Source organism: Rhinatrema bivittatum, chromosome 8 (genome assembly GCF_901001135.1).
Source record: "Rhinatrema bivittatum chromosome 8, aRhiBiv1.1, whole genome shotgun sequence".
NCBI classification, from domain to species: Eukaryota; Metazoa; Chordata; class Amphibia; order Gymnophiona; family Rhinatrematidae; genus Rhinatrema; species Rhinatrema bivittatum.
Genome location: NC_042622.1, coordinates 140,656,612 through 140,677,985, shown reverse-complemented (window position 1 = coordinate 140,677,985; position 21,374 = coordinate 140,656,612). Strand labels below are relative to the sequence as shown.

General features: G+C 42.6%; 1 protein-coding gene across 6 annotated transcripts in view; it reads left to right on the top strand.

The window, feature by feature from the left end:
• Nucleotides 1-20,273, top strand: part of DPH7 (diphthamide biosynthesis 7) — a 65,581-nt gene extending 45,308 nt beyond the window's left edge. For all 6 annotated transcript variants that reach the window (XM_029613066.1, XM_029613063.1, XM_029613060.1 and 3 more), the window contains 4 exons: nt 7,638-7,710; nt 9,503-9,568; nt 16,714-16,886; nt 19,327-20,273. In XM_029613066.1, coding sequence (XP_029468926.1) covers nt 7,638-7,710; nt 9,503-9,568; nt 16,714-16,886; nt 19,327-19,790 — 776 coding nt within the window. In that variant the 3' untranslated portion in view covers nt 19,791-20,273. The remainder of the gene's footprint in view (nt 1-7,637; nt 7,711-9,502; nt 9,569-16,713; nt 16,887-19,326) is intronic.
• The last annotated feature ends 1,101 nt before the right edge of the window (nt 20,274-21,374 follow it).

The following is a 21,374-nucleotide window of genomic DNA, read 5'->3' as shown; positions in this document are numbered from 1 at the left end:
TGCTGTAGTGGAAAGAGACTGAGAGTTATGAGTACACTATAAGATAAACATTCAGAGTCCCAATGTAGCAATAAGAGAAGCTCCGAGACGGGAAGAGCAGGCCCTCAAGGAGCGAGTACCTGATCCCTTAGAGCAGAGAGACTCGGTAGCGTTGTACTCACTTAGCAGTAACAGAGATTCCACTAGACGAGAGGTCTGGCACTGGAGCATGAAAGATACTATATATCCTAGAGGACACGCTCGTCATTCTGGCTGCATTGTCACAAAACCCCTCAAATAGAGACTTCCTTTTAATAGCACTCTCTACCTCATTTTGTTTTATATGTTATGTCTGCAGATAGCAATAGTTATCCGAATATGGCAGGGAGAATGTTCAACACTGTACCCTCCTAAAATTGCTCCGATCTAGTACATCCCTTGTCCTTCCGTCTAGCAAATGCAGCTGATTTAGTTCCTGGTGCAAATTCTGTATTGTGAGAGATTGTATGTGAAAAGTATATCTTATCCCCTACTTTAACTTTACTCCATGTATCCCATGTCAAACTGGGCACAGGTGATATCAGTATTGATAAATACCTAGCCGCCTTTGGTAGTCAGGGTAACACCTCAAGCATTGCCCCTCTCATATCCTTTTCCAGTTGAACCCACCTCTGTCTTCCCTTATCTTATGCCAGTCTACAATTGCTTGAAGTTGGGCAGACACAAAATACCAAAGAGAGCACGATATCCCTAAACCATTCTTTCTCTTAGTTTGATACAAAACGCCCCTTGCCACTCTCTCTGGGGCTTTCTCTTCCATATGAATCTGAACAGTTTTCATTGTCATAAATTAATGGAAGCCTCTGGTATTCCTATTGGAAGGGTTTGAAAGAGATAATTAAATTTTGGCAAGATATTCAATTTTATAATTGCTATTCTGCCACAGCATGAACATTTTCACCTATCCTATCTATGCAAGTCCAGGTCCATCTGCTTCAGAAGTCCCACATAATTCAATTGAAATAGAATTGGCATTTCCATCGATGCCACCCTTCATTTTATGGATGCCATTGATGCCCAGGTCTATTCCATCAATGGGCATCGATGCCCACGTCGATGCTGGTATCATTTTTCCGATACCAATGATGGTTTTTCGATTATTCGATGCCACATCGTTACCATAGATACCTACGCCAATGCCGTCAGTGCTCCATTACTGTCGTCATTGCTCTGGTCAAGTCATCGATGTTTTTTCATATATATTTTTGACTATACCCTCGAGGCCGCTTCGGCCACCATCGACACAGTCACACATGTAATGCCCTCGCCTAAACACAGTGCTCCATGCTTTGGGTTCTTATTAAAGCCCCGTATTAGCCTACGACACTACATAGTGCCAGGAGCAGTGCAGGCATGCTGACAGTCCGTCATCATTCGCCATCTGAGATGGCGAGGGCATCCATCTCTGTGCTGGGGAAAGACCGGACCGAGCACCATAGCATGCATCGTCACCAACACTGACCATCCGCCACAGACACCATCCAGCACATCGGTGTTATCCTTCTCGATGCTGGACAATGCTCAGGCCGAGCAATATCACCACTGCCATCGGCACTGTTCCGCACAGTTTTGACAGTCCTTGGTGATCCAGAAACACCGGAAAGAGTTCCAAAGAATTCTGCACTGGCATCACGAGATATCGAGCCGCTGCCATGAGGGCCGGGTTCACGAGCTGCTTGTTCTGCTCCTCTGTTCCCGAGGCATGCCCCACCGACATCGGTGGGGGATTGTGGTCCTTCACAAAATACTACCGTGGTTGTGCCAGCCACGCTCAGCCTGTTGCCTCCATACCAGGCATCAGAGTTGAGATGGGCGTCTATTCCCTCGATGACTCCTGGAATCCACGGAGCCAGTAATCTTCACCGGCTCGTCCTTCGGCGATCCACGTCGGATGGTAAGTACCCACTTCTGCGGCATTCCCATTGAGATGTGTTCTCTAATTCGAGCCACATGGTTTGAAAAGTTCTAGGTCATGTACCTTCCAAGAACTGTATTAGTGTCTCATATCGCTATGACAGCTATGTCAGCCACAATACCAAGAGAACCTCTCTATCATTTCTTTGGGATTGCATCAGGGAATCCTCCCTTCTTCAGCAATGAGGCTCTATATTGATTAATGCTCTGGCTTCTGGTTCCTGCTTCAGAACCAAAGTTCCAGGTGCATTCGCTGATCTGCTAAACACGAGATCCAGCAAATACTGCCTCAAGTGCAAGTCCGTCTCGATGTCTCCTTGTACAGCACACAGGAATGCGGGTAAGACTTTACCGCTCACGCTCCCGTGGGAGGTTACACGATATCCAGATTACATAAGCCCCTCCAGTTGGACACCTCCTGGTCTCCCAACTGGCCGGATATCAGAGCGGCCACCCCACCTTGTACCAAAGTTCCCGGTACACTCCCCCAGACGCTACAAAGCGCAGAGAGGGGGAAGGAGGGTTGGAGTTTTAATTGCACTATTCTTTCTTTCAACAGAAAGTAGTTACTCTCCACCCATCCTGGACCTCAGAAATACCAACTTTCTTCAGAAGGCACAGGTAAAATGGTATCTCTCGTTACCATGCTTCCATATCGCAGTAAGTACATTACCTCTAATCTTTCTATGTGCTTCAACAATATTACAATCCCAAGCTCTGCCAGTTGCACCAGCTTCGGCAACTGGGGTATTCATTGAATCACTATCGGTGACTGCTGTTTCTCTGCGGAGTGCAACATTATTCACGCTTTCCTTGCATGGACAGCTGCATAACCACAGTCAGTCCACGCAAGGAGCTCTAACTTCTTCATGACTCACTATACTTTTACTAACTGGAATTACTGTCACTGCCATTTCTGGATACCACAGTCACAATGACCTTCCTGTGCAGCAACCGCGCAGACATTCTAATAAATTCTTACATGTCTCTGCACGCATATTCCGTAACCTCAGTTCTTCATTGTCGGGCTATGGGGTTTTTTCCACTATGCACTTTCCTCATAGATCCAAAACTGCTATGGGTTAGATTCAGTGAAATTCTATTATCAGTGGGTCTAAGTTGTTCAACCGCTTTCGTCCCTCATCTATATTGCAGATCTAGAACTAAATCCTAGTCTGATCCTGCTCATGCTCGCATTTACTCAGGGTTGTAAGTTTGACCTAAACTCTTCTCAACCCAATATGCGCTTATTCCGCTCCAGGCACAGTTTCACATAAACTTCCTGGACCTTGTTATACCCTTATGCCTTTCAATACTGCCTCTGCAACAAATCTTTGTGCATACAGACAGCATAGGGACAATGTGCTTTCCAACACACAAGCACGCACAAACTCTTAGCTGCTCTGCAAGGAAACTGCGCAGCTGTACCCTTGGCCCTTGCTCACTCTATGTATCCTCGGGCCATTTATCTGAGAGACTTACTGAACGCACTAGCAGACCTTCTCCATGTAGGTTTCCATCCTCTCAAATGGTCTCAGACTACATGTGTAGTGGGAAAGATCTTCTAACACTGAGGTCAACCGAACTTGCCCTCTGCGTCCGCATCGAACCATACGGTGCACGGATTCTCCTCCCTACACATGTTTCCAATGTGTTCCCATAGGCGCCTTTGTTCCATCAAGGCCCTGTTATATGTGTCTCTTCCGCTGCCTCTCATAGCCAGCACTCTTCTAATGTTGAACCGGGACGGGGTTCACTGTTCCTCAGACCCACTTCCTGGCCAAGACCAGCATGCTTCCCATACTTCTCAATCTATCACACCAGTAACCAATTTGCCTTCTCACCAGTCAGTCACAAACTGTAGACTCACTGATGTTCTCAGGTACTGGTAGCATCACAAAACCTTCCACACACAAATCCTACCATTCAAAATGGCATGATTTACCACATGACGCATACAATAGGGTATTACCCTTTTTCTTTTTTCTATCCCACTCTTTTCTCTTGCTCCCTCTGATTCTGCTCCCCAGACATCCTCCACATAGGTATACCTCTGTTCCAATTGGTGTATCGTTTGGGAGTGGGGATATCCGATTAATGGTAAACCCCTTCTGAGTCATCTTACCATGGATTATCCACTGATCAAGCTGCCTCTATTTCACTAGTCAAGGAATGGAACCTATATTTCATGCTTACAAGTCTAGAGCCTTTCCATTCCTCTCATTTCACAGTTTGACATGGGAAATTCTTTCCCTCAAAAATGTCATTTCTGCCAACAGGGTCAGTGAGTTACACACCTTGTGACATACTCATCTGACCCTGCTTTCCTCCATGACCGAGTGGTTTTACATATTCAACTTTATATCTTAAGGTAGACGTTGCCTCACCTTACTCAGAATATACTCTGTCCATTTTTCCCAACACCTCTCTCTCACCAAAGTGAGAGGGTTTTTCCACTCCTTGGACAGTAATAGTGCACTTGCATTCTATCTAGATTGCACTTCACTCCATAGGAATTCCACCTAACTCTTTCCTTCTGTGGCAAGAGCCAAGCTGCGCGTTCCAGTGGGCAAACAGACCTATTCCTCCTAATTGACAGTCTGTATCTCTTTTCCTACCGACAAGCAAGCATTTCATTACAACACTGTGTAACCACACTCTGTTGTGTCTGTCCCAGCCTCAATAGCTTCCCCTTAGCCACTGCTGAGGGGAAGCGATTGTACATATTTATCAGGCTGCAACCTGGAGCTCTCTCCATACCTTCGCAGCCCATTATTGCTTAGATATGACTAGCCGGCATGCTCCATGTTTGGCCAGTCCATCTACTCTTATTCTTTTCGGTTTAACTACCCAACATCCTTCCACCAACCCGTTACGGGTTTCAGGATGCCCTCCGTTCCAAATTCCACCCCCGTCATTGCGCCTTTTGCGCGTCTTGGGTGCTTTTGGTGCACTCTCGGGCATCCTCAGCTCGGTACTCACCCATATGTGAGGACTACCATCCTGCTTGTCCTGTGAGAAAGCAAGTGTTGCTTACCTGTAACAGGTGTTCTCACAGGACAGCAGGATGTTAGTCCTCACGAAACCCACCCGCCACCCCATGGAGTTGGGTCTGTATACGTTTTTACTTTTATTTTAGTTTCGCTTGCGCTTTTAGCTATAAAACGAGACTGACGGAGACACCTGTGGCTCACAGGGATAATTGCAGGCTGGGCATGCTCAGTGCACTCAGTGTGCCAGTGTCAGTCAAAGCTTTGTAGAAACTTTGACAGAAAAGTTTTCCGTACAGGGCTCCATCCTGTGATGTCACCCATATGTGAGGACTAACATCCTGCTGTCCTGTAAGAACACCTGTTACATGTAAGCAACACTTGCTTTCCACACTTCTACATGTAAATGTATTATTTTTTTTAGCATAACACAATTATTTTTTCTTGATTTACTACCTTTCAATAAAATCATTGACTTACATAAAATATCATAGTACATAAAATGTCATTAATACAATACAACAACAAATCCAAACCAATGTACTGGTATATACTATAAAGCACCCTATTACCGACAAGCTTTTGTTAGACCCTCTATTCACGAGTAGGCATAAATCAATCCGTCTCGTTTATCATAAGAGCTGGATTTCAACCCGCAAAAGTTTGGATATGCACGTATTACACCGCGTTCTTTGATTCTTTCCGTTGAATTGGATTCCATCTTCCAGCGTTTCCCCTGAAGCAGGACTTCGGTCCGAAACATGGCCATGTCGGGACGTTTGGGACCTATTCATCGTGGATAAGTATCTGCATATATATCACCATTTGGATTTATTAGTTGGGAGTTTTCCCTATGAATTTTTGTCGGGACTGTTTTTAAAGATAACTTGAAAAAGCAAAAATATATGAGATTGAAAATTAAAGTAATGAGACCTCTTATGATAAACGAGATGGATTGATTTATGCCTACTCGTGAATAGAGGGTCTAACAAAAGCTTGTCGGTAATAGGGTGCTTTATAGTATATACCAGTACATTGGTTTGGATTTGTTGTTTACATAGTTGTGTACTGGAATACACGGGTGGTGGGAGTGGGTGTTTGTGTGATTAATACAATACAGTCATAATAAATACAAATAGGACATAACATAGGAACTTCTAAAACATTGTCCAGTTTGTAACACAACTATTTCTCAAATATGTACCCCTCAAAATATAATCCCAAACCTGACATAAACCAATGTTTTGGCCCACTAGGCCTTTGTCAGGGGAACATTTTGAGATAAATTTCTGTGGCAAGATGTTTCTGAAGGAATCTTTCGTGGTTTTAGCTGCAGTCTCATCACAAATGTAGTCCAAAATACTTAGGGTCCTTTGTTTTGCTTAAACTGTTTTTTGGTGTGGGTTTGTTTTACCCATAAATTCCCAGATTTTTCCAAAAAGACAATCCATTTATACCAATTTTCACCCTAATTTTACGATGATTAAAGAGCAGCTGCCGATGCAGTTCTCAAGGCTGCCAGTATGGGTCAAAGTACCTGCAGTGTTTCAAGTCCTGCCCCCCCCCCCCCCCCATCAGTGACAGCACTCACACCCACCAGTGCCGCTGATATGGCATGTCAAGTCCCGCCTCTCCCTCCCTCCAGGCAGCCAAGGTGCCTGCTGCTTGATGCTGCCAGTGCAGCATTTGGGAGGCTTCCTGATCCCACACAAAAGCAGAAGTGCAGAGCGCAGGAGCCTCGGTAAGCATGCTGCTAAAGAAGCAAGGAGAAGCCTGGAGCCACCACTAGTAAGGATGAAGGCTGTTGCAAAGAGAGGGGTGGGGGGTGTGGGAGAGAGATAGGGACATGCTAAGGTGAGGGTAGGGTGAGAGTAGAGATAGGGATGCTCCTGAGATGGTGAGTGGGAGAATCTGCTCAATATTGTTTTATTGTCTTGGTTTCTGTCCACCATAATAAACTCTGATATTTACTCAGAAAATTGTCACATTTTTCTACTGATTTTCTCCTGTTTTTTTATTCATCATAAAAATCCTGATAAATTCCCAGGAAAACTTTAAAAAAAATGAAAATGAAGGTCCCCAAGAATACCGCACTCAGTGTCTTCTCTGTAGCTTTTAGCCAATGATGTCAGCCAGGAAGCTACCTCATTGGTCAGTCAGTGATTGATGTCCTTCAAAAATTTGGTATGAAATTCAAAGAAACAGTGAAGATTTGCCAAGATCAAACACTAAAAAAGAGAGCCTTCTCGTAGCTCCGTAATATCCTTTAAAAATGTGGCACAAAATGCAAGAGACAAATGGAAGTGGTCCTCCTCTGGTCAAATACTGCAGATAGTACGTAGGCCATGTCAGAACATATTTATTGCGTCTTTAAATGAAGAGTACCCAAGGCAAGAAACACTTTAAAAACGCAAGCAACAAGTTTGGAGATGTTCATTGTGTAGAACAGATACAGATTTCAAACTGTATTTTTATACATCATGTGTCAGTTATGTTGCTGATTCTTTCAGTTTCTAAAAATCAATTTTCATGCATGCGAGTTTTCAGAAACAGTAGCAGCTATTCAGTCAGGTTCCAGATCTCCCACCAAGCAGTAATGCCTTTTGGGGATGTGATTTGCACCTTATAAAGCTCTTTGTAGTACTGATTGCATTATCTGTACGGATCCTTAAGGAAAGCCTTCTCTCCTTGCAGGTGGTGATGACTGTAGGTTCAGGGGCTGGGACACCAGGATGGGGACACATACATCTATTTTCACCAGTAACAGGTAAGCAGGGAAGCTTCATTTACAAGGCTGCTGCTTCCTTCTGTTTTTTTAAATGGAAAAATTTGATCAGACTAGAATGTCCTCCACCAAAGGCAGTCTCCGCATAATACAAGAACACCAAAGCTTAATTCCATTCCAGTATTTGTTATACTTTTTCTCCTCCCAAACATACCTCTCCCTGTCCAAGTGGATTCTGAAGGTAGAGGGATAAGTCCTTTTGTGAACCTGATATGTTTCTTGTAGTGTTAATTTAAAGGATCCCAGTTTAAGAGTGTTTTACATAATCTTCCATGCTTTTGTAGACCAAAGAAAGGAGGAGGAACAGACCCCCTTAAGTAAACCTGTTTGTTCTACTCCTGGCTATACGAGGTTTCTGACTAGAATGTCACATTTCCCATCTATGGCTAAAGGGATTATCGACTGTTCTCAATAGATCTACATATCTTACATGAATGGGGAGGGGGGTGCTTTCTCACATCAGTCTCATTCTCATCTGGCAGCTTTGGAAGTTGTTTAATTTCCTTTCATCAAGAGAGGTGTAGAATCTTATTCCGTTCACAGATCCTCATCCACTGCTTAGTAAATGTATGTGGCCCCCCAGCCCACGTCTCGTCTTTCATTACTTTCTTGCTTTGAAGAACCATATTTGCTTTACCAACAGCTTCTTTGATAAATTCATATTAAAAAAAAAAAGATGATGCCATTTCTGGGGCCAAGCAAGTGACGACACAAAGTAGGGGCAGGACTGTTACTGGACATAATGGTGCCCCAGACCAGGGATGGGAGGGAAGATGTCCTGATGATGAGAGAGCTGTAGGCTTAGCGGGAGCAGACCACTAAGGAGAGGCATGGCACGCCCCTCCCTCCCCCTTGCAGCACTGAGTCAGTGGAGTCTGATCCAAAGCTTTTCTTTTGGTCTTAGTCTTTGGGGCAGAAGGGAACAGAAATAGATGAAGAATTGCAGGATTTCTGTCTCTGATTCCTGAAATACGGGCTAGTTGAAAAGTTAAATGTGAAAGCATCATACATAAAGATACTGTCGGGGAGGGTTTAAAGAAAAACAAAACTAACTTTTGGGTTTTTGGTAACTTGGACAGGGAACTCAAAGAAAGGCTTGAGACTCTGTGCTTCGTTTGAAGAAACTTGCTGGCCTGAGGTGCTGCTGGCTGTGGGTGTCATGATGGGCTGGGCACTCCCTGTTATGTTATAAATTTGTATATACAGATTAGACCTAAAGCTAATTAGGAATTCCCTCTAGGAGATAACCTATATTTGGCTTTTCTTGTGCCACTGAGAATGAGTAATGAGAAATGTTTCACTGTCTATATATAAGAATAATTAAATACCACCAAATCTATAATTTTTTGCATATAATATAGCTCTCATATCTCTCAGCTCTCATATCTCTCAGCTGTCATCAGTAGAGGATAATTAAGCACGACAATGATTTCAGCCTTATATTTAATCATAAGAGTCTGAAATTGTCCCACTTTTTTTTTCTTTTGTTATGCATTTAAAAAAAAATCATGCCACTTGAATGTACATTTTTTAGTTTCATATTAATTTCATAACTTGTTAAATTGGCCGCCATTGGTTAATGCCCCTCATGGGCATTTCACACTGAGAACAATACAGTGCTCTGTGCAGATAATCACTGTGGGGAGCAAAAAATTGTAGATCTGGTGGAGTAGTGAGGTATGAAATTTTATTTTCTACCTACACTAGATTTTTCTGGGACAGTGTTGTTGGTAATAATTAAAGCCATGTTGGTTTGATTTTCTTTATCTTGCAGGCACAGCATGGGAGTTTGCAGTATTCAGAGCAATCCCCACAGAGAGAATATTCTAGCCACAGGAAGGTACTACCTTTTTTTTTTTTTTTTTTTTTTTTGGCTCACCATTTTTTTTTCTTCCAGCTAAATTGGAATTGGCCTCTATAGGGCTAAGGCACCATGAGCTTTCATTCACAGCTACTTGGGGGATTTTCCTTCCCCCCCCCCCGCCCCCTCCCATTTTATATCTCCTCCTGGCTCACTTAGCCCAGTCATTGCAGTGACTTCCTTTGGCTGCAATACACACACCAGGGCGCCACTTGTAACTCAGCAATCACGGTCCCTAAACCCAGTCACTGAGGGCTGGATTTTACAAGCCCTGCGCGTGTAAATCCGGCTGGATTTACGCGCGCAGGGCACTCGCGCGCCGGCGCGCCTATTTTGCATAGGCCGCTGGCGCACGCACAGCCCCGGGGCTTCGTAAAAGGGGCGGGGAGGGGCGTGTCTGGGGTCAGGGGGTGGTTCAGGGCTGGGGCGTGGCGCCGGCCCGGGGGCGTGGTCGAGGCCTCCGGACCAGCCCCCAGGTCGGGTGATGGCGCACCAGCAGCCCGCTGGTGCGCGCAGATTTACGCTTGCTTTCAGCAGGCATAAATCTGCCAACAAAGGTAGGGGGGGGTTTAGATAGGGTCGGGGGGGTGGGTTAGGTAGGAGAAGGTGCGGGGGGTGGAAAGAAAGTTCCCTCCGAGGCCGCTCTGATTTCGGAGCGGCCTCTGAGGGAACAGGCAGCGCGCGCCGGGCTCGGCACACGCAAGTTGCACAAATGTGCACCCCCTTGCACGCGCCAACCCCGGATTTTATAAGATACGCGTGTATCTTATCAAATCCAGCGTACCTTTGTTCGCGCTTGTGTAAATTTATAAAATCTACCCCAGCGTGTCACTCTTGTGTGATGACTGGGAACTGTGAATGTTTGTTTCCTCTAAGCAGCTCCAGCTGACCCAGGAATACAACCCAGCTCCTCTGCATGGCACTGCGGATATCAGTAAATCACTGATGCAGTATTTTTTTTTGTTTTTAATAATCTACTGAATTTTTTTTAAACGTGAAGAGAGAAATAAAGCAAAAGACAGCATGTTAACTAAGATAGGAATTACTCTTAGGCAAATGCAAAACAAAGGCAATCACTCAGAAATATTACTAAACGTTGGAGCACATAATGGGGAAAATAATTATAGGAAATACAAGGTTACTTCAAAACAGTCCTATCTCGTGAAGTTAAACACCGTTTACAGAAGAGGGAGTTGATCTATCCTGCAGAAAATTTTCCAAATGAAGCAGATCAGAAAATATAAATTTTTTAACTTGATATTTAATTGGATACTTTCAAGGGAATCTTAAAATAAATAAATAAATAAAAGCAGCAACAGCCAAAATTCTAGGCTTTTTCAAAAGAAAGACTTTACATCTAAGTTGTTTCCTTTGCAACATCTGGGAATAAAGCAATATTTCTGTCCCAAGAAACATTTTTAACATGAAAAAGGATCTCAGGGTTCATAACTTATCTGATTCTTGGAAATAGGAAACCATCAAAGTAGCTCTATCCAGTTCATGAGCTTTCCAGAAAATCTGTAAAATTTAAACTGTCAGAAACCAATTCAATCTTTCCCTCATTACCCTATGGTAAATCACTTTTTTTTTTTAAGATAAATAATAAGCATCTCCTTAGAAATCTTTAGAAATTCAAGATAGAATTTTTTTAAAGTAAGAATCAGAAGGCATTGGGGGAAATTTAAGAATCTTAAATGTAACCATCTAGAATAATTCTCAATGTTTTCCATCTTTGGGGGTCATTTACTAAGCATTTTTCCCATAGTACTAAAATGGGAAAAAATAATTTAGTATAATGACCCCTTTTAATTGTAAAACATGATTATTTCTAATGTTAAGCTCCAAACATGCTTAAGGCGCTTCTCCGTGGACACAAGGATACCATACCAAAATTTGTAGAAACAAATATCAATTTTTTATTGCGAATCCTTGGGAGATACAGATGGCAGGGCTTCTGCTTATGCAAAGCACTAGCCCCCGTCTCTCTTTGTGCATCAGTGTGTGTTTCATTTTATAAATGCTCTCCCTGCATGTAAAAAAAGAAGTTAAATTAGACCTATGTTACCTTGATCCCCTTCCCAAATTGGGGCTTAATTGCCTGGTGGTCACATTAATCTTCCATTAGTCCTTTCTCCTGTCATTTTTCACCCTCGGTGCCCTGTAGTTGAAATCCTAGCTGAGATTCTGACCCTCTCCTTCTGCTTTTTTTTTTTTTTTGTGACCCCCATGTCCCTCTATCACAAGTTTTAGAGAATTCCAGCTGCTGTCCAGATTTCTCCAGGTTAGGCTCGGTAGTGCATTTAGAGTTCATGTGGCCAGAATTGCAAACAGACAAAGGCAGCGCAAGATTCTGGGTAAATCAGTCTCCATGTTGGTCTCAGACTCAGGCACACATATCACTGAACAGGCTGACATGAGATTCCTCATGTCTAGAAATTCTTTCCCCTAAATCAGTCCATTTTCCACCATAATTTTGAATTAAATGCTCGTGTGTACCCACTTGTGTAGTTATTCCATCCAGAGTACTCAAAACAGTGACTGTATGGCTGGAAACAGATTTCTGCAGATCCACAATTGCAGCCCACACCAACTACAATGTAACCACTGCTGGCTTTAACTGCAAGGTTGGTGCTGATACTAGTGACTGTTTAGGAGTAGAAAATGACATTACTGTAGAAGATGGCAAATTTCCACCACCGGGGAGACTAGAGGTAGAAGCCTCTACTTCCTCATTGTCTACTCCAACACTTCCAAAGTCCATGTATCTGCTTGCAATTGGGATGGATTTGTAGGGCTCAGACAGGTGGAATAGCCTGAACGGGACCCAGAGGGCCCAAGATCACGTAGCCCTGAATTACCTTGGATTGAATAAAAGGCATCTGTTGTCGATTGGGATGGAGAGGGAGGCACAAATGGAAGAGCTTGAACTGTGCCCTTTCTCTTCTTACCCATATCGTAGCTTAGACCTTTGCACAGAGAGGTGTGCTCCTTAGTCGGTGGGGTATCGCAGAATCGAGGTCTTAAATAGGGACAAGCCCAGGCAGATGACATCACCAAAGACCCTCTGATGTTGGGACTCCCAGAACAGCTTAACTGCAGTAGATCTGCTCTCCTAACACTCCCCAATAACACCACAGGAGCGAGGTCTTAAATAGAGGCAGGTCTGGGGGGGGCAAGTGAAGTCACTGGCTGTGATGGGAATGTGAAGAGGAAGTTCTCCCCAGCATCCAGTGCAATCTTAGCCTTTTAGCAGTCCACAAAACTCTAATGCTTGTTTCACACTCGCACATTAAATGCTGTAGACACTGATTCCCATGTCTTCAAGAAAAAACTGTTTTATACCATTTTCTTTTATGGGGCCTACAGTACTGTGGTTGACAATCTCGACAAAATGGCTGGTACAGATAGTAAGACAGCTCCTGAGGAAGAACAAGTTATGAATCAAACTTTACCTAATCAGTCGGGCATGAAGGTCTGTCATGCAAAGATTTTAATACCTGGTTCAGATACCTAAATAAAAACATTGTGACTGCTAAGTTCGAGATACTACAGACTGTATTAGAGCTGTGCAGAGACCTGATTGATTTTGGCTGTCGGTTTGAGGAAATTGAAAATCATGTGGAAGAGCAGGGAGTGTCTGTTTCACTGCTGCAGAAAGATAGCTGATTTGGAAATGATTAAAGCTACAACTATGGAAAAGTTGTAGGACCTGGAAACTAGGTCTAGGAAATGTAGTTTCTGTTTTAGAGCCTTACCAGACACTGAAGAATTTACCGAAGTGAAAACCAGGGTGCAGCAAACAAGCCCTTCTCTCCCCTGAGGCCGGCGTGGAGTTGGAACAAAAGGTGAAAATAGAAAGAGCCCATAGAGCACGGGTCCCAAAATAGGAAACCTACTGAGGGACATCTATTGCTTGTTTTCATGGATTCCAGGTGAAGCTAATTGCTGTCAGAAAGAAAAGGTTATGTGAGCTGGAGAGGAGAGGGCAGAAGATTGCTGAGTGTAATGATTTAGCCCCTCAAACTATTCAAAAGAGGAAAAGTCTTCAAAAAATCACCACTGTTCGGAAAGAAAATATCAGATACTGCTGGCTTTTTTTCTTTTGGCGTTGCTTTGACTATAAGTGGGGTCATCTGTAAGGTTAAGACAGCTTCTGACGCAGCTCCAATCCTTCAAACAGCAGGGATTACCAGCCAAGTAAGAACATAAGAAGGTGCTATACTGGGTCAGACCAAGGGTCCATCAAGCCCAGCATCCTGTTTCCAACAGTGGCCAATCCAGGCCATAGGTACCTGGCAAGTACCACCATCTACGTCTGCCACTGCCCCTCATGCTTTGTGCAAGGAGTACCCAAGGTAGCAAAGAGTTGCCAACGGGCTCAGAAGACTCTGAAGACACTCTAGAGGCTCAGACTCTTGACTGTGGGTGTGAACACTTTTTTTTTTTTTAATTATTTTTTTCTGATTCAGTAATTTCTTCAGCGCATTACAGTTGCTGCCTTTCACCAGGAAATTTGGCTGTTTAGAGGGCGCACACTGAGGAGTCACACACTTGAGCTGAACTTCGATAACATTTTAGTTTTTTACGTATTTCATGTGCCCTATGATATTTCTTGTTTCTTTTCACATATAACAAAGCTGGATGCTGGGGAGGGAAGGGTGGGTTCATCATCCCCTGAAACCTGAGAATCTATAAGGGTTCTCAATCTAAATAAGAGAGCAGGGAAGGGGGGTGACAGGATAAGAGGTACATAGGGATGGAAAGGAGATGTCTGTTACAACTTTTAAGTGTCTAGTGAATAATAATGGGTTTCAAAATGTGCTATATTGGATATCCACTATATGGTTATGGGCTACATGGAATGCCTATAATGAACTCCTTTTATATGTTTGTACCTGGTGCATTTGGGATAAGGTCTCTCAGCTTTTTATATTATATCTCTAAAATTTATACCTTTGAATGCTAAACAGTTGAATTCTCCATACAAAAGGGTATGATGATTTAAAGAAGCTCAAAATTATATGCAGACATCCTGTTTATATAAGAAACATACCTCCTGTAAGAAGGATGAAAGGTTGTTAAATTCCAAAAGGTTTTCAAATGATTTCCTGGCATTTAATTCACTAAAATGTAAATATGGAATAGTGGGGTTCCTAGTTTCCAAGTACTGAGTAAGGACAGAGGTATATTATGCTTAAAATGGTTACCTCTTTAGAAACCTTTACGTTTTTAAATGTATGTGGCCCCAACTCATTTGAGCTCCTTTTTTCAGATGATCTCTGATCTCCTTATTGAGAAAGCAGAATGCCACCTAATTGGGGGTGGGGACTTTAATATAACCTTGAATCCGTAGCTAGATAACCTCAGTGGGCCAGGAATCAGTGATTAAGAAAAATTATATCCGTCTCAAAACACTGACTAGAATGGAGGTGGTGGATACTTGGAAAGTCCTTCATCCCACAGAGTGGGATTATACCTTTTTCGATAGACCTCCTGCTACCTTTTCGAGAATCAATTTATTTTTAGTTGAAAAGGTTTTGGCTCCCAGAGTTGAGCCTGCAAGTACCAGGTCTGTCACCTGGTCAGACTATGCTCCCATATCATGTGAAATATCTTTAACTCAAAATGACAGGGGAAAGAGGTTCTGGAGGGTTCTTGATGCTTTATTTATTGATTAAGATCTGTGTAATCACATTTATTGAAGAATATTTACAATTGAATGGCACTGGTGAAGTCTCTGTTATGATGATATAAGATGCCCCTGAACAACAGCCTTAACACATTTCCATATCTTGGTCCAGCTATCAGAAAAAAGGAGAGATTAAAAAAAACAAATTAAGCCTCTATGGAAAGTAGTTGAGCTAAAGGCCTCTCATTCCTCCTATTAAGTTTTGGTGCTGAAAAAGCATTTGATCATGTCACCTGTAATTATATGATAGAGACCCTCGCTGGTGTGGGGCTAGAAGGTTATGTTATGAAAGTTAACGTTCTTTACAACAGGCCGGTGCTAGTGAATGACATGAAGTCTGAAAGCTTTGAATTATATTGAGGCCCCTGACAAGGCTGCCCCTAGTCTCTTCCCTTGCTTTTTATTTTGCCATTAGAGCCATTACTAGAGAGGATAAGAGTGAATGATATAAAGGGAGTGGCAGTTGGAGCACAGGGGAGGTATTCAAGCTGGCAACCTTTGCTGATGATATATTAGTGCATATTGCGGATCCTCAGATCTCGTTTCCTCTGTTGTTGAAAAGTTATTCATCTAAATTGCTAAACCACAATATTAAGTCTTATCTTGAATGTACCAAAACCTGACAAAGCCCGAATGGTCCTCTCAATTTTATCACAAATACCAACAATCAGAGGACACTAACTTTTGTCATTTACACAAATGTCTGGTAAATGCCGTGAAGCTGTTTAAGAAGAATACAAAGACAGAAAAAAATCTTAGTCCCTGAAGAAGACCGGATAGTCGAAACACTGTCAGTGTCGGGCTGACATCTCCATTCTCACTATAATAGAAGGCTTATATAAGAGAAGACGATTTCCTCTGAATTATAAGTTAAGCAAATGACAACTTTTAGAGATGGAAACCGTGTAAGAGAGAGCTTTCACAACGTTTTGGCTAAAGACAATTATTAATGAGAACAAAAAGGAATATATTGCATTAAAATAAAAAAATAAAAAATTGAACAAATTAAAAACAGTATTAATAAATATAAGGCTATCACTAACATATGGGATAACCTATTTAGCTATACCGGACATTTGTGTTCATGACAAAATTTAGTGTCCTCTGATTTATTATCTTGAATGTAGCCTGATAAGTCGGGGGGGGCGACACAGTCCAGGGAGGAGCAGAGTTAGCTAGATAAGTTAACTGGCAAACTCTGATATTACAGAATGGACCACCTGTGTGTTCAATTATTTGCAATATGTACTTCTTCTTTTTTTTTTCCGGAGGGAAACTGAGAAGGAGCTGGCTTACAATGCACCTTTACCTGCCTCTGTTATTGTGTAACATTACTTAGGAAAATTTCCAAAACCCAGTACTTAGAACTTGAAGGCAAAGCCTTGGAACATTTTCCACTCACGCTATGTGTAATTTTTCCACTGTTTGTTTCCAGCTATGATGAACACATTCTTCTGTGGGATACCCGGCAAATGAAGCAGCCGCTGGCTGATACTCATGTCCAGGGTGGTGTCTGGCGACTTAAATGGCACCCTACCCATGAGCACCTGCTGCTCGCTGCATGCATGCATAATGGCTTTCAGATTTTGGATTGCCAAGCAAGTATGGGTGAGTGTACATCATGTGTAGCAACCTTCATTTTCAGTTTTTATTTTATTTTCCCTGGGATTTTCAATGTTAACCCTAAAACAGATAGGTGGAAAAATGAATAGAAAAGTCATTTTTCCTCTTATTTTAGTGTTAACATTGAAATTCTCAGGAAAAATAAAAAGTGAAAATGAAGGTCCCTGATTTTATATAGCTACAGAATAAACAAAAATGATTTGATCGAAAGATGTAAAAATTTACCGTTCTTATTCATCTAGTAAAACCAATCCTCACAAGTAAGTTATGTATCTGGACCAGCAGATGGAGAGAGAGAGAAAAACAGGCTCACTGACATCACTCTTAAATTCATCCGTGCTGACCTTAGCCTGCCGTGTTCTCTCTCTCCAGCAGATGGTATAGATGTCCATCTCGTGCAGTGGCCTGAAGCCTGGTTAGATTGAATAGGAATTCTTGTTTGGCTGCTGAGGTAAAAGGCTGGTTCTCCCTTCCTCAGTTGATCCATATTCTAGGATAGTCTGATTTAAAACAAAAAAAAAGGCAGTTCCTGAGGTGAAAGCTGAGTGCTGCCTCTCTCAGTTGAGGGGGCTTCCAGACTTATTTAGAGTCTTGTCCCTCCTTCCTTCTCTACCTCCTTCCTCTCTCCCTCCGCTGACAGCATTGTCTCCCTGCTTTCCTTCTGAATTTGCTTGTTGCTGGGTCCTTTAAGTTTTAGCCATAAAAAACGGAATGCTAAGGGTGACGTCAGTGAGCCTGTTTTTTGTCTCCATCTGCTGGTTGGAGTGTATAACCCACTCATCTGGATTGGCCTGACTGGACTCAAGAAAAGGAAGTTAACAGGTAAGACCTAATTTCTCCTTAAGCCTCCATATTTAATTGTCTGCTTGTGGTGATTTATAAAAAGGCAACACAGCCTGCAGATAATCATCCAGTGATTGTCCAGGTGAAATATTTTCCTAACCCCAAGAAAATACTCGAGTACAACGCCTGCTCAGGAAATTGCAATTAATTATTTTAGGGCAGGGTGGCATAATGTGGCACAGTATGGTATGGCACCCCCTCCCCAGGTTGGCCACCAGATGTCCCTGTCCCTGTATAGAACACTATTAAAGAGCTATCCACCCCCGTCATTCCCTCCCATCTAGAGGGCTGTGGTTCGATGCCTTAATGCTATTTAGCCCAGCCATTTTAGGACACTTTGGGTTCAGTTTGAGGGAACTTTGTAACACTAAGGATGTTTTAGGTTTTACACTCTGGTGAAGCCTGCCAGCTTTACCCAGATGGAGTTTCAGTTGGAAGTGATACCTCATTGCACACTTCCTGCCAGAGGGTCCATCTCCTACTAATTTACAGAAGAGATTTTTATGCCTGATAACCCTTTTGGGGCGAAAGGGCTCTCACCAGAGGACCAAAGACATGTGAGCCCACTCAGGACCCTAGGTGGGTGAGCACCAGTGATGAATCCTGAGGGCAGAAGATGTATCCAGTTTTAAGTTTTGGACCTGAAAAGTGTGGGGAGATTTTTTGGATCCCCCTCCCCATTGGGATGCACTGCTGAGGTATCCTAGTCCCCTCTGACTTCTCCCCAAGAGAAGTCCCTAGACATATTAACTAATTAAGGATGGAAGAACAAGATTGGGTGACCCCCCAACTAATATCCACCTATGGGACCAGGACAGGATGGGTGTCCAAAAAGGAGATGGAGTAAGGTGAGCTTTACGTATTACGTATCACCATGGGGCTCCTTCCAGACGCCTGAATAAAAGGATACTTATCTACTTAGAGGTACACTTGTACCAGCACTCATATGGAACTTCAGCATTGACAAATGGACTTTAATTTATGATTACCAATCCATAAACTTTATTTTAACACCCAGACTTTGGTTCTGTCAGATTTATCATAGCCTCTTACCTCATGGGATGCATCTATATTATTTAAACACACTGTGAAGCAAGACATCATGGGCCAAGCCAAAAGCGAGAGTTTACCCCATAAAAAGAATGCCCCCAGGATTGAGCGTCAAGCTTGGGAGTAAATTTGCCAGCTGGCGCAGTCCTGAAGAAACAAATATTTGTGTGCCCTTTGGGGGAGAACTCTGCTAAGGGTTACACCAGCAAGACTATTCAGGATTGTATCTGCCACTCTGTGCAGGTTTCCCCCTTGTTACCTTGCTCAGGGATGTTATTTGTGCTGTTGCATAGGCAGATGATGATAAATGCTAATCAAGTCTGTGTAGTATTTTTAAATTGAGGAATATTATGTTTCCAATGCACACTGTTGTCTTGCTTCTGCTCTTGTGACCAAAGCAGCAGAGTTTTGATTTGAGCTGTGGGTTGTCAGCTGTCACAAAGACCACTCAAGCAACACTATTATTCAAACCATAATTACAAGTTATTTTAAAGCAGATTTTGCTATTTGATTTTTGGCTTTTCTTTTTCAGCTCAGACTACAGAGAAATGTGACATACTTTCTTCTTATGTTCTCCACAACTCCTTGGCCTATGGAGCTGATTGGTCGAAGCTCTCGCTGTCAGATCCATTAGCTAACAATCAAGAGCCTCTCTTCTATACTTCTGGTGGGCGAGGAAGCAGAAGCAATTCTGACCAAGCTGTCCAGAAGCTGGAGCTGCAGGTCCAGAATCTGAAGATTTTCTATGAGTCACCCACTGCCAGTTTTGACTTGATCTTGGAAGATGAGGTTGGAGGTTATGTCCCCGAGGCTATTGCTGCTGCTAATAACATGCCTGGGCCACCGTGTTCTGAGGCAGGGGCTGAACCTGTAACTGATCCAACTGAGTCGGGATCTGCGCAAAAAGAGAGGAACCTCCTAGCAACCTGTTCCTTTTATGACCATGTCCTCCATGTGTGGAGATGGGAATGTAACTCAATAGAGCCTTCAGAATAAAAAGCTTTTCTTCCTTTTGTTGAAAAGAAAAAATCATTAGAGCAATAGTTTTCAGATGCTGTAAAGGTTGAAAAGCATAGATTTTTTCCCATGTTCTCAGAACATCTGCATTTTGGAAATACAGGACAGAAAGCCTTTTCATAGGGGGAGCTGTTTGCCAACTTGTTTCCTTGCCAATGTGGGAATTTCTTGTTTACTGCCTTAAGGAAGATTGAAAAGGAAAGGGGTGTGGTAAATAAGCCTATTCAGCATATAGTTCAGTCCTTAGGCACAAATAGGGAGAGGGAGTCCACTGAAGACTAAGACCCTTCTAGATTTAGCTAGAACAGGAATTCTAATGGAGCAATAATTAAGATTTCAGCTATGTACAACAGTTTGTTTAAACTATTACTAACATAGTAAGTATTTTGAATTGACAATAGACTTGTTATGTATATGAAAGAAAATTTGATAAAATTGTTTCACTCTTTTGAATTCTTTTAATCTCTCTTGAAAAGCTTCTTTACTATCCTTGAAGCGACCATGCTGCCCAAAGTGTCACATGTTACATCATACCCATACTGGCCTCTGTTGGGCCAAGTAATATGTGATGCTTTCTCCACATGGAGCATTTGAATGACATGACACTTGCTGATACGGGAATTTCAGAAATAATGAAATTGTGCATCTTTAAGATGGCTGTTACTACCTGCCATGTGCTCTTCTGACTTATTATAATAGTATCTGGTGGGAAGAGGTTCTTCTTAAGAGAAGAGAAGCTGTGCACAGTTAGTAGTAGTTTTAAAATTGCTTATTGTAAATGAAATGAAAGACAACAGGTGACTCAAAAGCATTTAACTGTCATTTTGTTTATTCCATGCCTGGTCTATTGAAGTTTGGGGCAGAGTTGATCTTAAATGCATTACTTGATGGAAGTTTCAGAATGATGTAGTTGAGAGAGATTTGAAAGCATCCATTTCCTTTTTTTTAGCCTCCAAAATTCCCCAGACACCAACTCCCTCCACTCTTGAAAGCACCTGATGCATGACACTGCAAGATGTGGTGGGAGATCCTTTTGGTGTATTTTTTTCTGTTTTTGCAGGAGGTGTCTGCCAACCTGTGAGATGAAACATTGGAAGCAAGTACAGATGGACCTGGGAGGTAATACTCTTTTTAAGTCTATTGGAGAGCTGTGGTGCGAGTATGGAGCTTTATGATTAAGCTTAGAGGAACGGTGTAGCACCACTGGCACGGAACAAGAGATTGCTTGGTTCCCACCAACCAACATTAACACTTTGATCAAGGCTGGAGCTAGGGATTGAAGACAGATGGCACAGAGTGCTTTTTTGACAGGGGTATAGAAAGCCATCAGTGTGTGTGTTCTGCTGTTTCAGTAGAGGGTAATCAATGCTGTAGCTATACCACTGTCCTTAATTGTTCTAAATTTGCAGATAAGCAAAAATCACCTTGGAGGATAGTCGGGGCACCTTATCCCAGTTAAAAAATAAATAAATAAATAAATAAATTTTTTGCTTTCGGTGTTCAGTATTAGAACTGGATGAATACTGCATTTACCAGCAGAAGTGCTAAAGTGGGATTTCCCTG